Source organism: Gymnoscopelus microlampas (genome assembly GCF_963454915.1).
Source record: "Gymnoscopelus microlampas genome assembly, chromosome: 7".
NCBI classification, from domain to species: Eukaryota; Metazoa; Chordata; class Actinopteri; order Myctophiformes; family Myctophidae; genus Gymnoscopelus; species Gymnoscopelus microlampas.
In genome coordinates, this window is record NC_139944.1 from 12666548 (window position 1) to 12693760 (window position 27213).

General features: G+C 40.2%; 2 protein-coding genes across 3 annotated transcripts; both read right to left on the reverse strand.

Annotated features, from left to right (window-relative positions):
* Positions 1–12682: 12682 nt before the first annotated feature.
* LOC311048119 (actin nucleation-promoting factor WAS) lies at positions 12683–16433 on the reverse strand. Of its 2 annotated transcripts, XM_084061168.1 has the most exons (6): positions 16288–16433; positions 15706–15852; positions 15374–15466; positions 14785–14878; positions 12924–13090; positions 12683–12832 (listed from the first exon to the last, which is right to left on the reverse strand). In XM_084061168.1, exons 1-6 carry the CDS (start codon positions 16384–16386, stop codon positions 12803–12805), a joined length of 630 nt encoding a protein of 209 aa, XP_083917294.1. In that variant the 5' UTR covers positions 16387–16433; the 3' UTR covers positions 12683–12802. The 2 variants fall into 2 exon arrangements, with proteins under 2 accessions (XP_083917294.1, XP_083917295.1); XM_084061169.1 differs by lacking the exon at positions 15706–15852.
* Positions 16434–17976: 1543 nt separating this feature from the next.
* Positions 17977–24936, reverse strand: LOC311048116 (MAP kinase-activated protein kinase 2-like). The gene is made up of 10 exons (XM_084061165.1): positions 24296–24936; positions 22639–22778; positions 22235–22299; positions 21397–21476; positions 21130–21256; positions 20552–20627; positions 20323–20447; positions 19066–19151; positions 18870–18950; positions 17977–18753 (listed from the first exon to the last, which is right to left on the reverse strand). Exons 1-10 carry the CDS (start codon positions 24563–24565, stop codon positions 18571–18573), a joined length of 1233 nt encoding a protein of 410 aa, XP_083917291.1. The 5' UTR covers positions 24566–24936; the 3' UTR covers positions 17977–18570.
* Between the last annotated feature and the right edge of the window lie 2277 nt (positions 24937–27213).

Genomic DNA, 27213 nt, shown 5'->3' on the forward strand with positions numbered 1-27213 from the left:
TGCAGACTAACTTCTAGAAAAACAAGTTAAAACCACCAGGAAACCTGTAACTCTCAGCCAACAGCTTAGCTCAACTGGTAGAGCGTCTGTGCAATAACATGACTTGAATTGAGTGGGTTCAATTCCCACTCGAGTCAAGTGTCCCCGGTAACTTGGGGCAACGGATAAATTGACTGATATCCTTAGTGATGCTTCCCTTTGCAGACTAACTTCTAGAAGGCCGCTCGACTGGTAGAGCGTCTGTCCAATGACTTGACTTGACTTGAGTGGGTTCGATTCCCACTCGAGTCAAGTGTCCCAGGTAACTTGGGGCAACGGATAAATTGACTGATATCCTTAGTGATGCTTCCCTTTGCAGACTAACTTCTAGAAGGCCGCTCGACTGGTAGAGCGTCTGTCCAATGACTTGACTTGACTTGAGTGGGTTCGATTCCCACTCGAGTCAAGTGTCCCAGGTAACTTGGGGCAACGGATAAATTGACTGATATCCTTAGTGATGCTTCCCTTTGCAGACTAACTTCTAGAAGGCCGCTCGACTGGTAGAGCGTCTGTCCAATGACTTGACTTGACTTGAGTGGGTTCGATTCCCACTCGAGTCAAGTGTCCCAGGTAACTTGGGGCAACGGATAAATTGACTGATATCCGTAGAATAACTAAGTTATTCTACGGAGAATCGAACCCACTCAAGTCAAGTCAAGTCATGTTATTGGACAGACGCTCTACCAGTCGAGCTATGCTGTTGGCTGAGAGTTACAGGTTTCCTGGTGGTTTTAACTTGTTTTCTAGAAGCTAGTCTGCAAAGGGAAGCATCACTAAGGATATCAGTCAATTTATCCGTTGCCCCAAGTTACCGGGGACACTTGACTCGAGTGGGAATCGAACCCACTCAAGTCAAGTCAAGTCATTGGACAGACGCTCTACCAGTCGAGCGGCCTTCTAGAAGTTAGTCTGCAAAGGGAAGCATCACTAAGGATATCAGTCAATTTATCCGTTGCCCCAAGTTACCTGGGACACTTGACTCGAGTGGGAATCGAACCCACTCAAGTCAAGTCAAGTCATTGGACAGACGCTCTACCAGTCGAGCGGCCTTCTAGAAGTTAGTCTGCAAAGGGAAGCATCACTAAGGATATCAGTCAATTTATCCGTTGCCCCAAGTTACCGGGGACACTTGACTCGAGTGGGAATCGAACCCACTCAATTCAAGTCATGTTATTGCACAGACGCTCTACCAGTTGAGCTAAGCTGTTGGCTGAGAGTTACAGGTTTCCTGGTGGTTTTAACTTGTTTTTCTAGAAGTTAGTCTGCAAAGGAAAGCATCACAGTAAAGACACCAGTGGGATTTGAACTCATGGCCTCTGGATCATGTATACTGCGTCTCAACCCATTGAGCTAACAGATGGCTGACAAGTACAGCCTTCCTGGTAGTTTTCAGTTGATCTTCTGGAAGCCAGTCTGCAAAGGAAAGAATCATAGGAAAGACATCAATGGGATTTGAACTCATGGCCTCTGGATCATGAATACTGCGTCTCAACCCATTGAGCTAACAGATGGCTGACAAGTACAGCCTTCCTGGTAGTTTTCAGTTGATCTTCTGGAAGCCAGTCTGCAAAGGAAAGAATCATAGGAAAGACATCAATGGGATTTGAACTCATGGCCTCTGGATCATGTATACTGCGTCTCAACCCATTGAGCTAACAGTTGGATGACAAATATAGCCTTCCTGGTAGTTTTCAGTTGATCTTCTGGAAGCCAGTCTGCAAAGGAAAGAATCATAGGAAAGACATCAATGGGATTTGAACTCATGGCCTCTGGATCATGAATACTGCGTCTCAACCCATTGAGCTAACAGATGGCTGACAAGTACAGCCTTCCTGGTGCTTTGACTTGAACAACAAACAAGACAAATAACTTTAAAAAAAATGTGTTACAGCATAAATATAAATCTTTTTCATGGGGGGCCCTGACACTACATCTTTTCACATTGGGGTCCACTGCCCAAATACATGTCAATTTGGGGGGTTGACAACAAAACGTTTCAGAACCACAGATTCTAAGGAAACAGCTGTAGGTGAATGGATAGAGTCACTGACTAGTGAGCCACAGGTATCAGGTTCAAGCCTCAGCTACAGCAGCAAGTCAGGATGTCAAATCAAATAGGTATTATTAGGAGTGAAATGGTTGTGTTTCTTCACCCCAACTGCACATGACATCAGTTTACATGTACGTTATTTTCAGTGATGAAGACAAACCGCACAGACGTTCACTGTACTTTAGTACATTTTGTAAACTTATGACTCTGAGTAGAGTATAGCCTGACTTAAACAAACAAATAACAACATAGTATAGTCAGATTATTTTTTACACAACTTACATTTTGTAATCAAACTACCGAAACGAAAGTTGGTCACCACCGAAACGAAAGTTAAATCCGAAAAAATCACTAAGTGTGGAGGCCAAAATCATCCCCCCAAAAACCTGTTAGGAGTACGTTTCAGGCAATTTAAAGTTGATTGGTAGTGACTTTTTTTTTGGTCCCTAACATTCATCGAGCTCTGGACTTAGTAATTTTTTTTCCGTTTCGGTAGTGACACAATGGTGTCACTACCGAAACGAAAAAAAATTGTTCCCCCAAAAACCTGTTAGGAGTACGTTTCAGGCAATTTAAAGTTGATTGGTAGTGACTTTTTTTTTGGCCCCTAACATTCATCGAGCTCTGGACTTAGTAATTTTTTTCCCGTTTTTGTAGTGACACAATGGTGTCACTACCGAAACGGAAAAAAAAATGTTCCCCCAAAAACCTGTTAGGAGTACGTTTCAGGCAATTTAAAGTTGATTGGTAGTGACTTTTTTTTTTGTCCCTAACATTCATCGAGCTCTGGACTTAGTAATTTTTTTTTTCACGTTGTAGTGAAAAAAAAAATACTCCACTACAAAGTACTACCAATCAACTCTAAATTGCCTGAAACGTACTCCTAACAGGTTTTTGGGGGGACGATTTTGGCCTCCACACTTAGTGATTTTTTCGGATTTAATTTTCGTTTCGGTAGTGACACAAAAACGTTTCGGTAGTGACACAATGGTGAAAAAAAAATTACTCCACTACAAAGTACTACCAATCAACTCTAAATTGCCTGAAAGGTACTCCTAACAGGTTTTTGGGGGGACGATTTTGGCCTCCACACTTAGTGATTTTTTCGGATTTAATTTTTGTTTCGGTAGTGACACAATGGTGAAAAAAAAATTACACCACTACAAACTACTACCAATCAACTCTAAATTGCCTGAAACGTACTCCTAACAGGTTTTTGGGGGGACGATTTTGGCCTCCGAACTTAGTGATTTTTTCGGATTTAATTTTCGTTTCGGTAGTGACACAATGGTGAAAAAAAAAATACTCCACTACAAAGTACTACCACGTAGTGATTTTTTCATATTTAACTTTCGTTTCGGTAGTGACAAACTTTAATTTCGGTAGTGACACAATGGTGAAAAAATTCCAGAGCTCGATGAATGTTAGGGACCAAAAAAAGTCACTACAAAGTACTACCAATCAACTCTAAATTGCCTGAAACGTACTCCTAACAGGTTTTTGGGGGGACGATTTTGGCCTCCACATTTAGTGATTGTTTCGGATTTAACTTTCGTTTCGGTAGTGACAAACTTTCGTTTCGGTAGTGACAAAATGGTGAAAAAATTCCAGAGCTCGATGAATGTTAGGGACCAAAAAAAGTCACTACAAAGTACTACCAATCAACTCTAAATTGCCTGAAACGTACTCCTAACAGGTTTTTGGGGGGACGATTTTGGCCTCCACACTTAGTGATTGTTTCGGATTTAACTTTCGTTTCGGTAGTGACAAACTTTCGTTTCGGTAGTGACAAAATGGTGAAAAAATAAATTTACTAAGTCCAGACCTCGATGAACGTTAGGGACCAAAAAAAGTCACTACAAAGTACTACCAATCAACTCTAAATTGCCTGAAATGTATTCCCAACAGGTTTTTGGGGGGACGATTTTGGCCTCCACACTTAGTGATTTTTTCGGATTTAACTTTCGTTTCGGTAGTGACACAAAAACGTTTCGGTAGTGACACAATGGTGAAAAAAAATAATACTCCATTACAAAGTACTACCAATCAACTCTAAATTGCCTGAAACGTACTCCTAACAGGTTTTTGGGGGGACGATTTTGGCCTCCACACTTAGTGATTTTTTCGGATTTAACTTTCTTTTTGGTAGTGACACAAAAACGTTTCGGTAGTGACACAATGGTGATTTTTTTTTTTACTCCACTACAAAGTACTACCAATCAACTCTAAATTGCCTGAAATGTATTCCCAACAGGTTTTTGGGGGGACGATTTTGTTCTCCACACTTAGTGATTTTTTTGGATTTAACTTTCGTTTCGGTAGTGACACAAAAACGTTTCGGTAGTGACACAATGGTGAAAACAAAAATTACTCCACTACAAAGTACTACCAATTAACTCTAAATTGCCTGAAACGTACTCCTAACAGGTTTTTGGGTGCACGATTTTGGCCTCCACACTTAGTGATATTTTCGGATTTAACTTTCGTTTCGGTAATGACACAAACGTTTCGGTAGTGACACAATGGTGAAAAAAAAGAATTACTCCACTACAAAGTTTTGGGGGGACGATTTTGGCCTCTACACTTAGTGATATTTTCGGATTTAACTTTCGTTTTGGTAGTGACACAAAAACGTTTCGGTAGTGACACAATGCTGAAAACAAAAATTACTCCACTACAAAGTACTACCAATCAACTCTAAATTGTCTGAAACGTACTCTTAACAGGTTTTTGGGGGGACGATTTTTTTCTCCACACTTAGTGATACCAGCATTTTTTCGTCACCAGCATTTTTCGTCACCAGCATTTTTCGTCACCAGCATTTTTTGACATTTTTCGTCACCAGCATTTTTTCGTCACCAGCATTTTTCGTCATTTTTCGTCACCAGCATTCTTCGTCACCATTATTTTTTCGTCACAGCATTTTTTCATCACCAGCATTTTTTGTCATTTTTCGTCACCAGCACTTTTCGTCATTTTTTCGTCACTAGCATTTTTTGTCATTTTTCGTCACCAGCATTTTTCGTCATTTTTCGTCACCAGCATTTTTCGTCATTTTTCGTCACCAGCATTTTTCGTCATTTTTCGTCACCAGCATTTTTCGTCATTTTTCGTCACCAGCATTTTTCGTCATTTTTCGTCACCAGCATTTTTTCGTCACCAGCATTTTTCGTCATTTTTCGTCACCAGCATTTTTCGTCATTTTTCGTCACCAGCATGTTTTCGTCACCAGCATTTTTCGTCATTTTTCGTCACCAGCATTTTTTCGTCACCAGCATTTTTCGTCATTTTTCGTCACCAGCATTTTTCGTCATTTTTCGTCACCAGCATTTTTTCGTCACCAGCATTTTTTTCGTCACCAGCATTTTTTCGTCACCAGCATTTTTCGTCATTTTTCGTCACCAGCATTTTTCGTCACCAGCATTTTTTGTCATTTTTCGTCACCAGCATTTTTTCGTCACCAGCATTTTTCGTCACCAGCGTTTTTTGTCATTTTTCGTCACCAGCATTTTTCGTCATTTTTCGTCACCAGCATCTTTTCGTCACCAGCATTTTTCGTCATTTTTCGCCACCAGCATTTTTCGTCATTTTTCGTCACCAGCATTTTTTGTCATTTTTCGTCACCAGCATTTTTCGTCATTTTTCGTCACCAGCATTTTTTCGTCACCAGCATTTTTCGTCATTTTTCGTCACCAGCATTTTTCGTCATTTTTCGTCATTTTTCGTCACCAGCATTTTTTCGTCACCAGCATTTTTCGTCATTTTTCGTCACCAGCATTTTTTCGTCACCAGCATTTTTTTCGTCACCAGCATTTTTTCGTCACCAGCATTTTTCGGCATTTTTCGTCACCAGCATTTTTCGTCACCAGCATTTTTTCGTCACCAGCATTTTTTGTCATTTTTCGTCACCAGCATTTTTTCGTCACCAGCATTTTTCGTCTTTTTTCGTCACCAGCATTTTTCGTCACCAGCATTTTTTCGTCACCAGCATTTTTTTCGTCACCAGCATTTTTTCGTCACCAGCATTTTTCGTCATTTTTCGTCACCAGCATTTTTCGTCACCAGCATTTTTCGTCATTTTTCGTCACCAGCATTTTTTCGTCACCAACATTTTTTTCGTCACCAGCATTTTTCGTCACCAGCATTTTTCGTCATTTTTCGTCACCAGCATTTTTTCGTCACCAGCATTTTTTTCGTCACCAGCATTTTTTCGTCACCAGCATTTTTCGTCATTTTTCGTCACCAGCATTTTTCGTCACCAGCATTATTTGCCATTTTCCGTCACCAGCATTTTTTCGTCAACAGCATTTTTCGTCATTTTTCGTCACCAGCATTTTTTGTAATTTTTATGTCACCAGCATTTTTTTGTCACCAGCATTTTTTTCGTCACCAGCATTTTTCGTCATTTTTGGTCAGCAGCATTTTTTCGTCACCAGCATTTTTCGTCACCAGCATTTTTCGTCATTTTTCGTCACCAGCATTTTTTCGTCATGTTTCGTCACCAGCATTTTTTCGTCACCAGCATTTTTTCGTCACCAGTATTTTTTTCGTCACCAGCATTTTTCGTCACCAGCATTTTTTCGTCACCAGCATTTTTCGTCATTTTTCGTCACCAGCATTTTTTCGTCACCAGCATTTTTTTCGTCACCAGCATTTTTTCGTCACCAGCATTTTTCGTCATTTTTCGTCACCAGCATTTTTCGTCACCAGCATTTTTTGTCATTTTTCGTCACCAGCATTTTTTCGTCACCAGCATTTTTCGTCACCAGCATTTTTTGTCATTTTTCGTCACCAGCATTTTTCGTCATTTTTCGTCACCAGCATCTTTTCGTCACCAGCATTTTTCGTCATTTTTCGTCACCAGCATTTTTTCGTCATTTTTCGTCACCAGCATTTTTTGTCATTTTTCGTCACCAGCATTTTTTCGTCATTTTTCGTCACCAGCATTTTTTCGTCACCAACATTTTTTTCGTCACCAGCATTTTTCGTCACCAGCATTTTTCGTCATTTTTCGTCACCAGCATTTTTTCGTCACCAGCATTTTTTTCGTCACCAGCATTTTTTCGTCACCAGCATTTTTCGTCATTTTTCGTCACCAGCATTTTTCGTCACCAGCATTATTTGCCATTTTCCGTCACCAGCATTTTTTCGTCACCAGCATTTTTCGTCATTTTTCGTCACCAGCATTTTTTGTAATTTTTATGTCACCAGCATTTTTTTGTCACCAGCATTTTTTTCGTCACCAGCATTTTTTTCGTCACCAGCATTTTTTCGTCACCAGCATTTTTCGTCATTTTTCGTCACCAGCATTTTTTGTCACCAGCATTATTTGTCATTTTCCGTCACCAGCATTTTTTCGTCACCAGCATTTTTCGTCATTTTTCGTCACCAGCATTTTTCGTCACCAGCATTTTTTCGTCACAGCATTTTTTCGTCACCAGCATTTTTTGTCATTTTTCGTCATTTTTTCGTCACCAGCATTTTTTGTCATTTTTCGTCACCAGCATTTTTTCGTCACCAGCATTTTTTGTCATTTTTCGTCACCAGCATTTTTTCGTCACCAGCATTTTTCGTCATTTTTCGTCACCAGCATTTTTCGTCACCTGCATTTTTGGACATTTTTCGTCACCAGCATTTTTTCGTCACCAGCATTTTTCGTCATTTTTCGTCACCAGCATTTTTCGTCACCAGCATTTTTCGTCATTTTTCGTCACCAGCATTTTTTGTCATTTTTCGTCACCAGCATTTTTTCGTCATTTTTCGTCACCAGCATTTTTTGTCATTTTTCGTCACCAGCATTTTTTCGTCATTTTTCGTCACCAGCATTTTTTGTCATTTTTCGTCACCAGCATTTTTTCGTCATTTTTCGTCACCAGCATTTTTTCGTCACCAACATTTTTTTCGTCACCAGCATTTTTCGTCATTTTTCGTCACCAGCATTTTTTGTCATTTTTCGTCACCAGCATTTTTTCGTCATTTTTCGTCACCAGCATTTTTTGTCATTTTTCGTCACCAGCATTTTTTCGTCATTTTTCGTCACCAGCATTTTTTGTCATTTTTCGTCACCAGCATTTTTCGTCACCAGCATTATTTGTCATTTTTCGTCACCAGCATTTTTTCGTCACCAGCATTTTTCGTCATTTTTCGTCACCAGCATTCTTCGTCACCAGCATTTTTTCGTCACAGCATTTTTTCATCACCAGCATTTTTTGTCATTTTTCGTCACCAGCATTTTTCGTCATTTTTTCGTCACTAGCATTTTTTGTCATTTTTCGTCACCAGCATTTTTTCGTCACCAGCATTTTTTGTAATTTTTATGTCACCAGCATTTTTTCGTCACCAGCATTTTTCGTAATTTTTTCGTCACCAACATTTTTTTCGTCACCAGCATTTTTCAGCATTTTTCAGCATTTTTCGTCACCAGCATTTTTCGTCATTTTTCGTCCCCAGCATTTTTCGTAATTTTTCGTCACCAGCATTTTTCGTCATTTTTCGTCACCAGCATTTTTTCGTCACCAGCATTTTTCGTCATTTTTCGTCACCAGCATTTTTTCGTCACCAGCATTTTTCGTAATTTTTCGTCACCAGCATTTTTTCGTCACCAGCATTTTTTTCGTCACCAGCATTTTTTTGTCACCAGCATTTTTCGTCATTTTTCGTCACCAGCATTTTTCGTCACCAGCATTATTTGCCATTTTCCGTCACCAGCATTTTTTCGTCACCAGCATTTTTCGTCATTTTTCGTCACCAGCATTTTTTGTAATTTTTATGTCACCAGCATTTTTTTGTCACCAGCATTTTTTTCGTCACCAGAATTTTTTTCGTCACCAGCATTTTTTCGTCACCAGCATTTTTCGTTATTTTTCGTCACCAGCATTTTTCGTCACCAGCATTATTTGTCATTTTCCGTCACCAGCATTTTTTCGTCACCAGCATTTTTCGTCATTTTTCGTCACCAGCATTTTTCGTCACCAGCATTTTTTCGTCACAGCATTTTTTCGTCACCAGCATTTTTTGTCATTTTTCGTCATTTTTTCGTCACCAGCATTTTTTGTCATTTTTCGTCACCAGCATTTTTTCGTCACCAGCATTTTTTGTCATTTTTCGTCACCAGCATTTTTTCGTCACCAGCATTTTTCGTCTTTTTTCGTCACCAGCATTTTCCGTCACCAGCATTTTTTCCGTCACCAGCATTTTTTTCGTCACCAGCATTTTTTCGTCACCAGCATTTTTCGTCATTTTTCGTCACCAGCATTTTTCGTCACCAGCATTTTTGGACATTTTTCGTCACCAGCACTTTTTCGTCACCAGCATTTTTCGTCATTTTTCGTCACCAGCATTTTTCGTCACCAGCATTTTTCGTCACCAGCATTTTTCGTCATTTTTCGTCACCAGCATTTTTTGTCATTTTTCGTCACCAGCATTTTTTCGTCATTTTTCGTCACCAGCATTTTTTGTCATTTTTCGTCACAAGCATTTTTTCGTCATTTTTCGTCACCAGCATTTTTTGTCCTTTTTCGTCACCAGCATTTTTTCGTCATTTTTCGTCACCAGCATTTTTTGTCATTTTTCGTCACCAGCATTTTTTCGTCATTTTTCGTCACCAGCATTTTTTCGTCACCAACATTTTTTTCGTCACCAGCATTTTTCGTCATTTTTCGTCACCAGCATTTTTTGTCATTTTTCGTCACCAGCATTTTTTCGTCATTTTTCGTCACCAGCATTTTTTGTCATTTTTCGTCACCAGCATTTTTTCGTCATTTTTCGTCACCAGCATTTTTTGTCATTTTTCGTCACCAGCATTTTTCGCCACCAGCATTATTTGTCATTTTTCGTCACCAGCATTTTTTCGTCACCAGCATTTTTTCGTCACCAGCATTTTTCGTCATTTTTCGTCACCAGCATTCTTCGTCACCAGCATTTTTTCGTCACAGCATTTTTTCGTCACCAGCATTTTTTGTCATTTTTCGTCACCAGCATTTTTCGTCATTTTTTCGTCACTAGCATTTTTTGTCATTTTTCGTCACCAGCATTTTTTCGTCACCAGCATTTTTTGTAATTTTTATGTCACCAGCATTTTTTCGTCACCAGCATTTTTCGTCATTTTTTCGTCACCAACATTTTTTTCGTCACCAGCATTTTTCAGCATTTTTCAGCATTTTTCGTCACCAGCATTTTTCGTCATTTTTCGTCCCCAGCATTTTTCGTAATTTTTCGTCACCAGCATTTTTCGTCATTTTTCGTCACCAGCATTTTTTCGTCACCAGCATTTTTCGTCATTTTTCGTCACCAGCATTTTTTCGTCACCAGCATTTTTCGTCATTTTTCGTCACCAGCATTTTTTTGTCACCAGCATTTTTCGTAATTTTTCGTCACCAGCATTTTTTCGTCACCAGCATTTTTCGTCATTTTTCGTCACCAGCATTTTTTGTCATTTTTCGTCACCAGCATTTTTTTCGTCACCAGCATTTTTCGTCATTTTTCGTCACCAGCATTTTTTAAAAAAAGTATCAATACTACGATGTAGAAGTACTCTGTTACAAGTAAAAGTCCGGAATTCAAAATGTACTTGAGTAAAAGTACAAAAGTATTGGCATCAAAATGGACTTAAAGTACTAAAATGTTTTACTGAAGTAAAAGTATCAATACTGCAATGTAGAAGCACTCTGTTACAAGTAAAAGTCTGGTGTACAAAAGTATTGGTATCAAAATGTACTTAAAGTACCAAAAGTACTGAAGTACTGAAATGTTTGAAAATAGCAGATCTACAAGCTCACAACGTGGTAGTAGATGATTTTTCCGTGTCAATTTGTCATCTAACATAACATCCAAAAACCTAAATTCATACACTCTTTCAATATTCACACCATCTATAGCAGTGGTTTTCAAACAGCGGTCCGGGGACCACCAGTGGTCCCCTAGGGGGGGTACCAGGGGGTCCCCAGCGAAATTAGTTAACATAGCGTCAGAATCATTTTAACCACATTAGCTTTGGCTATTCAAAAATAGCAGATCTACAAGCTCATAGCGCGGCACCGAGCTTGTAGATCTGGCACAAAGCGTTTTCAGATGGGGGTCAGTGGCCAAAATGTATATCAATTTAGGGGTCCTTCGCATGAAAAAGGTTGAAAACCACTGATCTATTATATAGGGAGCAACATTTCATCCTTTTTCAGATTGGAGAAAATCATAAACTTTTTTTTTCCACAACCACTTGAAGAGAGAAAACAGAACAATACACTAGCATGGAGCCCTGAGGGACTCCGCTCAGCCATATAGGGTTTAAGTGGTTAAATGTCTGGTGGTGCAGAGTACATTTACTTGAGTATTTGTAGTTTTTGTTATGTGGGATACTTACAGTATGGCTTTCACACCACCACATTTCAAAGTCAAATATTGTATGTTTGACTCCACTACATTTCTAGGAAGGGGGAAAAAAATTACATGATGAATTTACCACTTATGCCTTACATTTCAGATACAGTGAAACTATTTCCCTATTATTGCTATTAAACACATAATAATACATTCTGGAAAATGTCTAAATTTCAATATAACAATGCTTTGATATATAAAAGAACATGCACTGAAAGCAAGTAAGTTATTTGGAAGTAGGCCTACAGTTTGTCAGAAATTATTAAAATTTGGCTGGTGTACAATTTACGGTACAGTTCTGTAGTAATGAGAAGTAATTTGTTCCTAATAACAACATAATAATTTTTATTAAACAAAAAGGTAGGCAGAAGTATAATGTGTCATGAAGTTAGCCCGGAATGGCTGATGTACAATTTACGGTACAGTTCTGTAGTAATGAGAGGTAATTTGTTCCTAATAACAACATAATAATTTGTATTAAGCAAAAAAGGTAGGAAGAATATAATGTGTCATCAAGTTTGCCCGGAATGGCTGATGTACAATTTACGGTACAGTTCTGTTGTAATTATATGTAAAGTAACTTGAAGTAAGTGGAAATAACATTAAATAAAGGCCTAATAAAGAACACATTTGTTCTAACGAAACCCTTACAGTAGACTAATAGTAGCCTAACATCACATCGTGTAGTTAGTAGTTGCGGGGTTCTTATTAGGCTTTGTTAGGTCTTATTAGGCTTTGTTAGCCTCTAGGATTTATGTTCCATAATTAGAGTATAACTGTGTTTGTTTCTGTCTAATAGCAGAGAACACCATTTCTAATAACATCTTTTGTTACGTTTCATTCAATTTCTAATTAGAACATAATTAAGGGATAATAGTGGAAAATAAGGGTATAACAACGTTTGTTTCTTTCTAATAAAAAAACATTATTGCTAATAAGAAACACATTATTTGTAATAATGGCTTATTATGTCAAATTAGTGTACCGTAAATTGTGCTGCCACCCTATATTGTATGTTGTTAAACCATGTAAAAAGATCATATACTATTATGTCAAACCATGTACAAAGGTCATACTATAGTATAATGTTAAACCATGTAAAAAGGACTGTGAGTGTGATTAGAGTGAAACATAAAAGACAAAGAAACAGCTCATAGACAGGATCATTTTATTTCAAATGAGTGTGTTGGTTTTGAGTCATCATCACAGTAGCATTATTTTTCCATCTGGGGAAGTAATTCTTTTTGTAGCATCACGCTATCCACATCCTGCTTCATTTTGTGACTGCTGCTGACACCTCAGTGACTCTGGAGGTTCTGTCCCTTTCTGAACACGTGTTCAAAGAGAGAATGACCTCTGAACCTGCAACTGATGGCGACCACAACACACCAAACACACAATCATATAACACATGTCAGTTGTATATAGAACTATAAATGCAATGTCTCAGATCTCTTACCGGTTTTAAACGAATGATGTTTTTGATTCTCTCAGGGGGTCCAGGGGCAGGCATGGACGGAGGAGGGGGAATCCAAGGGGGCAAAGGGCTCAATGTCTTTTCTCCCAACGATGAGGTGCTCCGTTTGAGGGAAGGAACAGCTGGCAGAGGCCCTTTCTTCAAACCTACTGGGATGGGGAAATGAGACAAATGAACGTTGAAATTGTATAAATGTAACCCTCTGGGGAGAGTACAAATGTAACCAAATCAGAATCAGATTCTACTTTATTGTCATCTTTATCGTCACAGGTTTACAGGTGTAAAGAAGTGGGTGAAATTTGTTTTTGTGTAAGCTCCATCGTTTTTGTTCAGGAAGAGAAAAATAAAAAGAGGGGGGAGGGGGGTGGGGGGGGCAGGGAGTGGAAGGAGAAAAAGAACGAAAAACAGAGAAATATGTCGAAGATAGGCAAAAGAAAGTATATACTGTACACATATATTAGATACAAAGGTGGTAGCACTTTGGTAGGCCCACATAGCAGCAGGTATGTACATGAGATTAGACATTACGGTGTCAACGTGTTGTACGTGAGATAAAAGAGTATCAAACGTATGTGTCAGGTTCAACCACATAGTCAACTAGGTTAACTTTCACAGGTGAAATCCACATGGTACATTTACATTGGTTGGCGGCCAGTAGCAAACAATCAAGACAGTCTATCTTGGCAGCACTGATCCACAAGGAAAAGTAAAGTCCATGGCCACTGGCCAGCCTGGTGACAGGCTGTTCAACTCTCTGAAGGTAGTTGGGTGGAAACTGTTCAGAAACCCGGTGGTCTTGCCCTTAATACTACTGTAGGCATCCTTGCCTGGCCGCGGCCGTTGTAGGGGTGTGAACAGTTTGTGGCTGGGGTGGTGCATATCCTTGATGATGCGGAGAGCTTTAAGTACACACATCTTCTGGATGTGAAGTCAAGAATAGGGAAAGCAAGGACAAGATGTTAAATAAGATCTGCGAAACCAAAAACGTCTCACTCAAGACCAAGCTCAAAATCTTCAACTCCAACATCAAATTCGTATGGATCTGAAACCTGGAGGACCACCAATAACATCACCAATAAACTGCAGACTTCATGAATCACTGCCTAAGAGGCATCCTTGGGATCTTTTGGCCAAACAGAAACAACAACATCAGGACACAAGCCTGACAGAGAGCCTTTAATGGAGCTGTTGTAGTACAACCTTAGGATGCAGGGGCCTACTCCAAACTTATTCAGACGAAATCAGTATAGTCGCTGCTGAGCCTTTTTCCTCACCTACATGGTGTGTGTGTCCCACTTGAGTTCCTCCTCGATGTGTACTCCGAGGAACTTGAACTCGCTGACACTTTCCACTGCAACTGCATCGATGAAGATAGGCATGTGCTCTTTCGACCACAATCAGCTCCTTAGTTTTGTTGGCATTGAGGGCAAGGCTGTTCTCCTGGCACCAGAGTGCCAGTGAACTGACCTCATCCCTGGGTGCAGCTCTAAAGGTCTTTGAACTTTGTGTCAAGCCTTGCTGTTAGTCCACGAACAACAAACGTACGTACTTGTCCTTCAGCTTCTTGTCATCCATGTGTGAGAGGACGGTGTGAAGAGCCATGGCAATTGCATCTTCGGTGAATCTGTTTTGAGTTGACGGTATGCAAACTTCCACGGGTGCAGCGAGGGAGGTGAGAACGACTGGTCTCCAGTCATTCTTGGGGATGGGCACAATGCTGGACCCGTAAAGGTCCATTTGGTTAGAATTGTACACCCCCAGAGTTAAATTAACTCTGAGGATTTTACTGTGTGCTTTGCTTACCAGTGTGCAGATAAAACAGGCTTTGTGTTGCGATACTAACCTTGCGTATTTTGGATAGGCCTACATGTCTCCACTGCCACACGGAATGCCTCTGCCTCCATCTCATCCGCAAAGTTCAAGCCTGCTTGGCAGTCCTGAGCAAACACCAAACCACTTTAAAAGGCTTGTCCTAAAACCAGTGCATTGATGTTTATAATATTTATCTTTACAATCAATCAAAGAGATTGTGAGATTTACTGAGAAGTGCGAAAAGCGGGGGGAAATACAGAAAATCATTACAGAAAAAATCCATTACAATCCAACACAGCATCCGGAATAGAATATGAATACCGAAATAAAATGTTATACCATAATAATGGCTTAAAGACACCTGGCAAACTATGTTTTATGTTTTGTCTTAATAATAATAATAATAATAATAATAATAATAATAAGGGTATTAATAATAATAAAACAATAATAAACTTTCTTTGAAAAAAGTTACAAAGTGCTTCACACAGCATTAAATATAAAAACAAGAATTGCGCGAGTAATGTAATAAAAGAGCATGAAAGGATACAAATGTGTAAGAAATATAATTTCAAAAAAGCATAAGAGGATACGAGGGTCCATGAAATAAGAACACTTACATCTGAAAGGAAAGTGTGGAAGAACAAGCAAACTGCAGTGTACTGGAACGGCACGTATAGCTCCTGCTCCCACAGTAACCGTGGCCGCGCCCGCTGAATGCATGGAAATAGGAAAGGTTAATACTAATAATAATAATACTGATTTGATCCAGACTTCTTTGGGGTAGTTGTCACTATAAATTTGCACATACAGTGAAATGTGTTGGCGCTACGGGGCAGTCATTATTTCTCCTCTGTATTTCATAGACAGTATTGCTGTCTATGAAAGTGGGCATAAGAAAGGTCTAGTGGGCATAAGAAAGGTCTGTGTTTAAAGATGTAGTTCCTCCTACCGTAAGGCAGTAGAGACGTAGAAAATGGGAGTGTGCTGAGCGGTCCTCAATGAGACACACCACTCCACAACACAAAATACTCCAGCTGAGATCTCCAGACTGCATCTCAGTGGATACAAGCAACTGTGCAACTGCTGAGGTCACCAACTGAAATACACTCATATGAAATACAGGAAATAAACACCACATTACTATTCCACAACATATAATATAACTCTCAGAATAAGTAGACTAAGAAACCGGTTTATTTTTTTTACTGATAAAGGAAAAGATGATCTTTTATTACGTATTTGAAGCGTTTTGATTTTACAAGGCCACTTTTGTGTGACTTGCCCCATGTTGTTGTATTGCGTATTTCTAATAATTCTTTAAATCTGTAGCTATGGTAAACGGGAATTACGCACTTAAACTAAAACATGGATTATCACTGACATTTCTGTCAGTTTGTCTCATCTATTTGAGGTGCTTAATGAGGCCATTTTGGAGTAAGAGTAGAGTTGTCGTATTAAGCAACTATTACAATTATATATGCTACATGTAAACACATTCAATCAATGATCTAGCTAAATGAACTGAACTGACCTTACACTGGCATCCCAGAAGAGTGAAGAGAAGGCCTTTCTCACGGACTGAGAGCTTCTCATTCAAAGCCAGGCATCCAGAGTCCCCACTGGCTGCCATCTCTCAATTGGCTATTTTACCCCTTTGATAACATTCGACTATGTAGAACTCTATGTTGTGCTTTTTGGATATATACATTGAACATGTCATGTCCAAATCCTAAACTGATTTGCATGTTCTATTCGGCTATGAACAACACACTCCTCTCAGAACAGTTCCTCCTCATGCAAATGTGTGTGACTCACAACACTGTACTACTATATTGTTTGTGCTTGTAAACCAGAATGAAGCTGATTACCATACAGTTATTGGAACACTGAAGATCAAATAGTTTCATTTTGTTCAAAATATTTTAATATATGGAGTGTAAATTGTTCTAATGTTCAGTGAAAAATTTGCTGTTGGTTGATTACAAATTTGGTTTGTTTGGGGTATTTTTCTACTTGCTCAGTTTGTTGCCAGTCTTATGAGAATAACTATTGGCACACATTAAATACATTGAAGGCATGAAGCATAACTTTTGGCTACCATCGAATGAAATAAATGTTGAAATGTTGTGACCTATCAACAAAAACTATTATGACTCAATATTCAGACCTTGGGATAGTGTGGCAGCCATCTCCACCTTGCTTCCAGTTTCAGCATCTGTTCACCACTCCAAGAGAAGAACCAATGTCCCTCTGTTGTTACCTGAATGTTACTTTACATCTAAGTGATACACACCACTAACTAGAAAGCGGCACTCTGTGGTGCGTATATTTGTGTAATTCATGGCTTGCAGCCATCAGGACCTATCAAAGCTGTGGGGGGGGGGGTACCATTTCCATGACATATTATTATTATTATCTTTTCGCATTTATGGCATCCTCTATGGTCAGAAGTGAACATGCTTTTGGAGCTGCTTAGAGGCCCCATAACTTTCAATTCCAATTTGGGGCTGATTGGATGTTGAGTTCATGATATTTGGCGTTTCTTTATAAGAAATATGCCCCTCACTCTAATTTTGGCAGCCAATTACAGGCAAACAGCATGGAATATTAAAAAGCAGTTTGGCCTGTCCGGGCACTTAGGCCCTAATGTAGCCTGACAGCACATTGCAGGTTCGAGTCCCGTTCCCGACGATCTATGCTGCATGTCTCTCCCCATCTGCCTCCCCCCGTTTCCTGTCCTTCTCCACTTAAACCATCAATATAGGCAGAAAAGAAAAGAAGAAAAGCAGTTTGATGGTCAGCTCATTTAGTACACATAAATATTGATGAAATTGTGGACCAACGTGAAATTGCATCGGCTCTGCATTGTGTGCCCCTCAATATGTGATTCAAATTGTAAAATACTACCGGGTTCAAGCGTTATAGGCCAAAACATTAAGTAGCTTGGTATAGCACCACCATGAGGCTGATTTGAAAACAATGGGGTGGAGGGTCTTCCTTAGCCTATACTGGCAATGTGCACAAAAGGTTAGGCACACACACACACACACACACACACACACACACACACACACACACACACACACACACACACACACACACACACACACACACACACACACACACACACACACACACACACACACACACACACACACACACACACACACAGAGGGACAAAGACATAATCTCCGCTTCAGCCTAATTAAAGGATAGGTTCAATACTGGAGAGTTACTAATACAGCGCAACAACAGTGTTACACACCATATAGAAAAACATTTATTTAAAAATGTTAGAACAGTGACAAAAATGTCAGGTGAATATGAAGTCAAAAACAATGATCAGCCTATACTGTGCTAGTTTTGCGTAACCAGACATTCAGATATCTCTGCCTACAGATACGTACATCTGGGAGAATTTAAATTCATTGAATGGTCTGGACTGTGCAGAAAACACCTACTGCTTTGAAAACCGATCCGGATACCGTCGCAATATGAAGGACCGGACAAAATTCTTTGCATTGGTTCTGCAATGCTGTTATTATTTTCATCTCTAAATTGTTTCCACACAGTTTTAGCACATTCATTGAATTTAGATGTCAGACTTATCAGTAGGAGGAGATTTCTGAAGGTCTGGCTGTGCAATAATGTGCTGGTGATGTAAAGAATGAGAAAAGAGTAAAGATGAGTAATGGGCATGCCAAGGTCACACAGAGGGCAAACTATTGATTCATCCTCTGGAGTCTCATTGCACTGTTTTTTTTTTCTTAGTCCAATAATCATTTTTCAAACCCCCTCCAGGGAATTTAACATATCAATGACTGTTGGAGACCACACCTCCTTCATCTCCGTTTCCCTCTGATCCGCCCTCAGCTCCCTCAGGTGCAGGCCTCTTGCGTCGCTTGTTGAGTAGAGGGTTGTTGGACGTGTCCAAGTCTTTGATCTTCACCTGGTCGTAGTCCACCCTCATTGTAGCCAGAGCACTGGTCATCTCCTCCTGTTGTTATGAGGCCCAGACATTTCACTGTGTTAAGTGTGGTGTGGTGCAGTACAGTACAGCCATCTACTGGCCAACCTCAGAACATGAGTACATCAACAGTTCTCTGGTCTCACCTTCACATCGTCCCAAAGCTCTTTGTCTTCGGTCAAGACACGAGAGGTGTGAAGGGGTGTTGGGGGGACCACCATTGACTGCTACAGTTGATGAACACAGACGCATTAAAACGCAGCGGGAGTGACAAAATGACAAATTACATGAATCAAGGAGTCAGTAGTCATAGTCATCAGACTACATAAAGTGTGTACATACACTGATCCAGGGATGGTTTATAAACTGTCCAATGGTCATCCGCTCATTGGGGTCCGTCTTCAGTAACTGGACAATGAGCTGTTTGGCTACATAAGGCAAGAAAAGCAACACGATTACAATTTTGTAACGAAACAATAAAAGCCTGGAGATCGAGGCTAACAATTTTGTAACCCACCAGAAATGTTATTTTTTATTTACTAAAGAACTGGAGAGACCCCTGTTACCGAGCAAACGATCTATAGTAGTGTTTCTCATCGGCGGCGTATACAGCCTCCTAGGGTTGTACAGAGCGCTGGAAGCAATATTTGTTAAAGGGGGGCACTGAGGTGCTCTTGGGGGGGGGATACTGACATGATACTGACCTGATACTACCATGATACTGACCATGACAATGACATGATACTACCATGCTACTAATGTCATTATACTAACATGATACTAACCATGATACTGACATGATAATGACCATGATACTGACATGACATGACACTGATGATGTCAGTATCATGGTAAGTACACGTCAGTATCATTGTCAGTATCATGGTCAGTAGCCTAGTTCCCAGCCTTTATATCTCCGAGGAGAAAAGCCTGGTCAAAAGCCAATGCAGAGAGTGTGTATAGGGGCAGGACTTCCGTTGTACGTATTTCCCCCGGAAACGACTACCAATCACAACACTCAAGCCGTGTGATCCAGTTTAGAAAAAAGGAAAAAAACAATCGTGTTTCAGAGGTGTGTTCCGCCTGATGATTATTCTATTTTAAGCTTTAAGTTATTTCCACTCCTGGCCGGATGAGAAACCCGAACATAGTATTGATCCCAGGCTAACCCAAGTCGCACACACTACTCCCACTTAAATATAACATCAATGCACTGCGCAGGGAAGCCCAGATGTAGCTTGTTGTCTACAATTATTAAAGAGATGTTTGTGTTTTGTTCGCTTAAATGAGCCATTGATCATGGAAGTTCGATCTGTGAATATTTTCCAAGTCAAACGTCCAAAACACCTCGGAACAAAGTTTAAATCAGGATTTAAATGGGTTTATCATGTCATTGTAAATCTTTGGTCTGAACCAGACTTAAGACTAAAGAACTGAGAGGATGGGCATGACTGTAAATTTTACAACGTTGAAACCCACTATTTGTTATGAACATTATTCAGTAAACTTAGATGTTTGTTTACCTCTTTATTGATAATAAACAATTACATATATTGTCACACCATTATCAAAAGTATAAAACGTATGTTGACCTCTGACCTTCCTCAGACACCTCAGCCCACTCTGGGTTGGGAAACTCATACTGGCCCAGCCTGATTCTCTGCTTCATGCCTGGAGATATGGCCTGGCCTGTGTTTGAGTAGAACGGAGGAAACCCACACAGCCTATAGGACAGGACAGGACAGGATATGATTAGAGAGTTCAAATGAACAATATGGTGGACTAAAACAGAATTAGACAGAACAGTGGAGACACAGTGGACACTCACAGAATGTACATGATCACACCCAGAGACCACATGTCACATGATTTGTCATATTTTTCTGGCCCAAGCACTTCTGGGGCTGATGAGAGACAGAAACATTTAATATAAACAGCAGTCTTAGGGATGCATGACTACGCACACAGACACACGCACACGCGCACACGCACACGCACACGCACACGCACACACACACACACACACACACACACACACACACACACACACAGGTAAAAGATGAACATGAGTGGATTTGATTACCACAAACATAGAAGCATTATTCACTGTATGCCTAAATAACACTTAACTACACATCAAATCTGTAGCGGAGTGATACACAACCATACTCAGAGCAAAATTAACCACTTAAACCCGTCTACTGACCTGAGTTGCAACTGTACTTGACCGATGTTTCCTGTCTATAACAAATCTCTTTGTTACCCCCCTATAATGTTACACCCAGAATATGGATGCTGGGGTTCAAGTGGTTAAAACTCCAGGTCTTTGCTGCGCAGGTCTCTGATACAAAGGGGCCATGCAGAAAGCACTGTATGAGACCCATAAACACACACTAAAACACTCACCGACGTAATACGGAGTGTAACATGGAGTTTGGAGTGAGTTGTATAATGTTGTCTCCTTAGCAAAGCCAAAGTCAGTTAGTTTCAGTGTGGCGTTGCTCTCCTTGGTTGTGTAGAGTAGATTTTCAGGCTGTAGTGTGTGTGTGAGAGAGAGAGAGAGAGAGAGAGGGGGAGAGGGGGAGGGGTTAAAGGTTCAATACCAGTTCCTCAGAGATTTAATCGTTCTTACAGAGTGTGTGTTGTGTGTTGCTTTGACCAGCAGTGCTCTACCTTTACATCTCTATGAGCGATATCCATGAGGTGGAGGTACTCAATTGCAGTGCCAATGTCCCGCATGATCTCTGAAGCCTCTGGTTGACAGACATGACATGTATGTGACATCACAGGAAGAAACATACAAATCCATGAACCATTCAATATAACATTAACATGTAATACTTATTATGCTTCGTTGTACGGCTGTGTCGCATGGGGAAAATAGCCAATCTATAAGCTCACAGAGCTTGTAAAACAAGTGACACTTTCAAACATGGCCAAACATTTAACATAAAAATGTATTTACATGGCAGCCATTTTGCTCTCTCTTATAGTTCATACCCCCTCCGAGCAGTGGTGGAAAGTAACTGAGTACATTTACTCAAGTACTGTACTCAAGTACTGAGGCAAATATTGTACTTTTACTCCACTACAATTATTTGAAAACTTTAGTTACTAGTCACTTTGTAGATTTTGGTTATTATAACAAAACATACATTAACCACTTCAGCCCTATATACATTTTGGCCATTTGAAAATAGCCGATCTAAAACTCACAATGTGAGCTTGTAGATCTGCTATTTTCAAAAGATTTTATACATTTTAAAACTTGTGAAATGGGACCTTCTGCATAATGAGTACTTTCTACTTTTAGTACTTTAAGTACATTTTGATTCCAATACTTTTGTACTTTTACTCAAGTACATTTTTATTCCGGACTTTTACTTAAGCATAACATTTGAGTGCTTTTTCCACCAATACCTCCGAGTATGAAGTAAGAGCAAAATGGTCGCTGTGTGTCAGTATGGCCTTTGTGAATATGGTCAGTACAGCTGCCCTGACCCTGACCCACCTCTCTCTGTGAAAGCCTGGTCCCCTCTCGCCTGTATGCGATTGAACAGCTCGCCTCCCTCCATACTGAGACAAGAATAACAAAGAGATCAAAGCTGAGGACAGCTATGGGATTCTTGGCAAGCAACCAGTGCCCTCCATCGCAATTATGGTTTGACCACCAAATAGGGCATTGTGCCTCAGTAATTAATTACCACAGGTCCAGGTTTCTGAGCCAGTGCAAAATAACCGCAATATGGGAGTGCGCCAATATCAGTGTGCAGAAACTCATTAGTAGGCCTAAATTAGATAGAGAATGGAATTACTGGCAAGAAATGGCAAGACCTCCAATAGAAAGAGCCCAGATAAGCTAGTGATGAAGAGTTTTTCAGTAGAAGAGATTGCATGATTTTGGTGATTCCTCACCACTCCATTATGACGAGCAGACATTTCTTCCCCTGGTGCATATTCTCATACAGGCTGATGATGTGTACAATATAGGGACCCCCAGACACGAGCCAATGCAGGTCCACTTCCCGTCTGGCCTTTGGGGTGTCATACAGAATCTGTTCAAGAGAAGATGGGAAAATACATAATTAAAATGATCTATTTGATGTGTGTGTGTGTGTGTGTGTGTGTGTGTGTGTGTGTGTGTGTGTGTGTGTGTGTGTGTGTGTGTGTGTGTGTGTGTGTGTGTGTGTGTGTGTGTGTGTGTGTGTGTGTGTGTGTGTGTGTGTGTGTGTGTGTGTGTGTGTGTGTATGTATGTGTGCGTGTGCGTGCGTGTGTGTGCGTGCGCGCGAACACACGTGTGTGAGATTTCTATGTACTGTTTAGCCTACTCTTATGTCTAAGAATGAATCCTGACCTGAATACAAACTCTGTTTATGTTAAAATGCTTTTTTGTATGACATAATACCAAGAACCCAAGCAACAATTTTCCTTGAGGGATTTAAAGAATGAATGCTGTGCTTCAAGAATGTATTACAGTAGAGTGTGTTGTGCCTTTAAATAGTTCTGCGGTGGTTCAGCACAAGAGGGTGGAAAGAATACTATTTCCCAGGACAAACAGCCCCCAAAGTACAACCCTCTTCAACATGACAGCAATGCATTCTGGGCTTTGGAGTAGGAGACAGTCTACGATGGGAGTGTTCATAATGAGCTCATCTCACGCTAAATATTGCAGAACTAGCACAATGCACATGCATTCACACTAATCAAAACACAGGATTATAGTTAAGTTTGTGTTGATCTAACCCAGTCCTCTCAAACATTCCAAAGAAAATATGTAGCAAGGGGTGCGGGTGTCCCTACTGTTTTTGTCTTTACAAAAAAAAGTACTCTGCCTGTTTAGTGACTTCACAAGCTCTGGACTTACACTAGGTCCATTTTTGAGTTTTCCTTTACAAAATGGGATACATTTAAATATGCAATATTACTTTATTCTAGTCCAAGTTGATTGGGTAATGTGGATTTGATCATGCAGAATCGCATTTTAGTTAGAGATCAGAAAGCACATTTCAACATGTAGTTTAGAGGTCTTTGTCTACACAATAGCCCTTGTTGCACACTGGACAGTGTAAGAGAGAGTCCAGGCACTTCCACTGTCTGTCTGGGTAGCTGAGTAATTAAATTAAGTTTTAAGATCACTGCTGGTGGTTCTCCACCAGCCAGCTGACACTCACTGTTTAATTTCTGGTCTCCATGCTTTGGTTTGACTATATAAGCTAGCCAGATAAAGTGACAACAACACCCTCTGTTTCTATTAAGCCCAAAATATTGTACATTTCAGAGCTTACTCAGCAGTCAACATCACATCACACAATTTGGAGTATCATCATTCAGCAATTGGCTCATGCATGTGAAAGAAGAACAAACAGAAGATGCAGTGTAGGATTTCAACAGTATGTCCAGTCCTACTGTCATAAAACATGGGCCGAGACCAGCGTGGAGACAGAGGAAGGATGAATAATTGATGGATGCTCTCTTCACTCCCCTTCCATCATCTGTAAACGATATCCTCAAACAGCATCATTTAGATTATCAAACAGGATAAAAACATTGACACTGCAGGTACACACACACCTTCAACGCACATTTCTCTCCCGTCTTCTTGCAATAACATTCCAACACTTTTCCATTGATGCCCAGACCAAGGACTCCAGCAGTTATTTTGTAGTCATCCGTGACAGCGTTCCGTCTGAACTCCAGTTTAAGATGAGCTGGATGCTGGAAGTCATCAGTGGGACTGCCGCACAAACTGTTCTCCAAGGTATGGGAACCGCTGTCAACAGCTGTTCCCTGGTGCTCTGCAGGGCTGACATTTGCAGATTGCTCCCCATTATCATGATGCATGTTCCCCCTCAAATAAGCACTAGTGGTAGGCAACAATTAGCAAATAACATGGGCCAGTGCCTCAGCCAATATCCAGTGTAATTCCAGTATCATTCCATGAGCCGTGCCATGGTCTGTTCTTATTGATCATGAAATGTAGAGTTTTCAAATGTACAGTAAAGATTGCTATCTCACATGCACACAAAAGGGCGGAGAGATTGATGTTTCCCTTGGCTTATTTCAGCAGTAATCCCAATGCAACTGTAACGCAGATCCTCACAAGTTTTCTTCAGACAACTGACTGTGTAGGCTTTGTTAAAGTAGCAGGTCAAAAGAGCCAACAGTTGAAAAGAGATCTGACAACCCAGTGAACCCACCCTCCCTCCGACAGCCTGGTCCTCCTCACTACACCGTTATGTGCGCCTTCTTGTCCGGGTTGCCAGGTTTTGCGAGAGAAACAAGCAACCGGGTCTATGAAAACAAGCCCAAAAGAAGCGACATGAGCACTTTTTATTGTAAGCTTGTTTGTCTGCTATTTTCAAAAACTATTGAAAAAAAAAGTGGAATATTTGGAATCTTTTTTTTTTTTAACGTTCTAACAACACAAATATAAAATATTTGAGAACCACTGGTTTAAATAATAATAAAACAATTTGGAAGCAAGGCTTAATAAGCAAGTACACTTTAGAAAAAAGCCCAAAAAAACGCAACCCGCAACTACCAATATTTACAAGTAACTTTGCAGAAAAAGAAGCCCAAAGTCGCTTACAATAAGCCAACATGGCAACACTGGCGTCTTCTTGTTCGGTTCACCAAACTCCCCCAGTCCCCTGACGTCAGTGCGGAGCGGATCAAATGGACAGTATTTGGCTTTCTCTTAAAGGAGCCAGAGACTAGTCCTTGACTCCTTGACGAAGAAGCAGTGATGGAAGAAGTATTGATGTTTTACTTATAAGTAAAAGTATCAATACTGCAATGTAGAAATACTCTGTTACAAGTAGAAGTCCCGTATTCAAAATGTACTTGAGTAAAAGTACAAAAGTATTGGCATCAATGTAGCCTACTAAAAGTACCAAAAGTAAAAGTTTTCAAATTTATAAAAATCTTTTGAAAACGGCTATTTTCAAATGACCTGAGTTTAAATAGGGCTGAAGTGTTTTGTACTGGTCTCCACCGGGCCAGGTTTGTCTATCTAGGGCCCACACATTTTGGAAGGCAGTTAGTAGTAGGCTACATACAGTAATAGACAATTGGAATGATATATGAGAAGACTTCAGAGATAATGTGTACCGATTTGTGTGAGTTTTGTACAAAAGTTTTAGGAGTTGTAGTGAAAAGTGTGTTTTGAAGAAAATACAAAAATATCTAGTTGACACAAATGGTTGGGGCCTATATGGGGAGTTGATTTTGATTGTGAAGTGTGCACAAGGCCGAACAAGTTTCCATTGTTAAAGCCAAAGGTGGGCCTGTAAACTAAAGCCCTTTGAGACTTTAACCTTAAGATCTACAGTAGGTTACAAATACATTTAAGTTAAGAATACTGTGGCATTAGTTCACATAATCCCCCCTCCCCCCATACCTTTACTTACTTACTGCCCTATATGCCAGCTGCCGGCGGCTGGCATGTAGGGCAGTAAGTAAGGATTTCCACTCCTGACTGTTTTGGGCCAGCGTCTTTATAGAACCCCAGGTGTGATGCAAGGTCTTCAGCTCTCCCTCCACTGTCCTACGCCAGGTGTTCTTGGGTCGGCCTCTTTTACGTTTACCGCCTGGTATACCTATACCTGTATTCCTGTAAATGCCTGATATTATCAAACTAACTCTGTGTGACTGTGACTTCACAAAGTTAAAGGATATATTTTCTTATTAACCCATTTAGTTCAAATATGAACAAAATCCTGTGTGTAATGTTATCACTGGGCCTAAGTCTGAGTAGGCCTACCGCCCCAGATTGCTTTGTCTGTCCAACTTGGATGGGGTTGTGCATATTTGACGGTGACCACATTGCTTCTGCTTGTTGGAACGCTTTGCATTTGTTGCAACTAAATGTAATGTTTGTCACACATAGGCCAGGCTAATTCTGACTCATGTTGGCTCTGTAAGTGATGTAAACCATTTACAAGCAAATAAATAAATAAATAAGTGCGGCATGCGAGTGCGGTGACCCTGAGCAGACCGCCGACCATATAATCACCATCTGCCCCTTATATAGACCACCCTCGGAAGCCAGCCTCTTTGACCAAGGACCAGAGATGCGGGCATGGCTACACGACACCGAGTTGGACCTCTGACGTTACACGAAAGAAGAAGAAGCAAATAAAAAATTGTCCAGGTATAGGCGTAATAATAGCCCAACCATAATAGGTTAGGTCTTTTGGAATTCCCATTCCACTAGAACTAAGGTTCTCCATGTAAGTGCACTATAAACATATGCATTTAAGGTTGTATTAACCATTTAATTAGATTTGTTTTTAAAATATATATATTCATTATTTTTTGTACAATTTTCAAATGGAACTGCTTCACATCCTCACATGCAGTTAACAATTTAGACATGCTTGCCTTACAACTGCCAGCACAACAGAACAATATATCTATGCTTTAGTGGCAGTGCAGCCTATTTCTTGTGCTGTGGCATTCACTTATTTCACATGATCACAATCAAATCA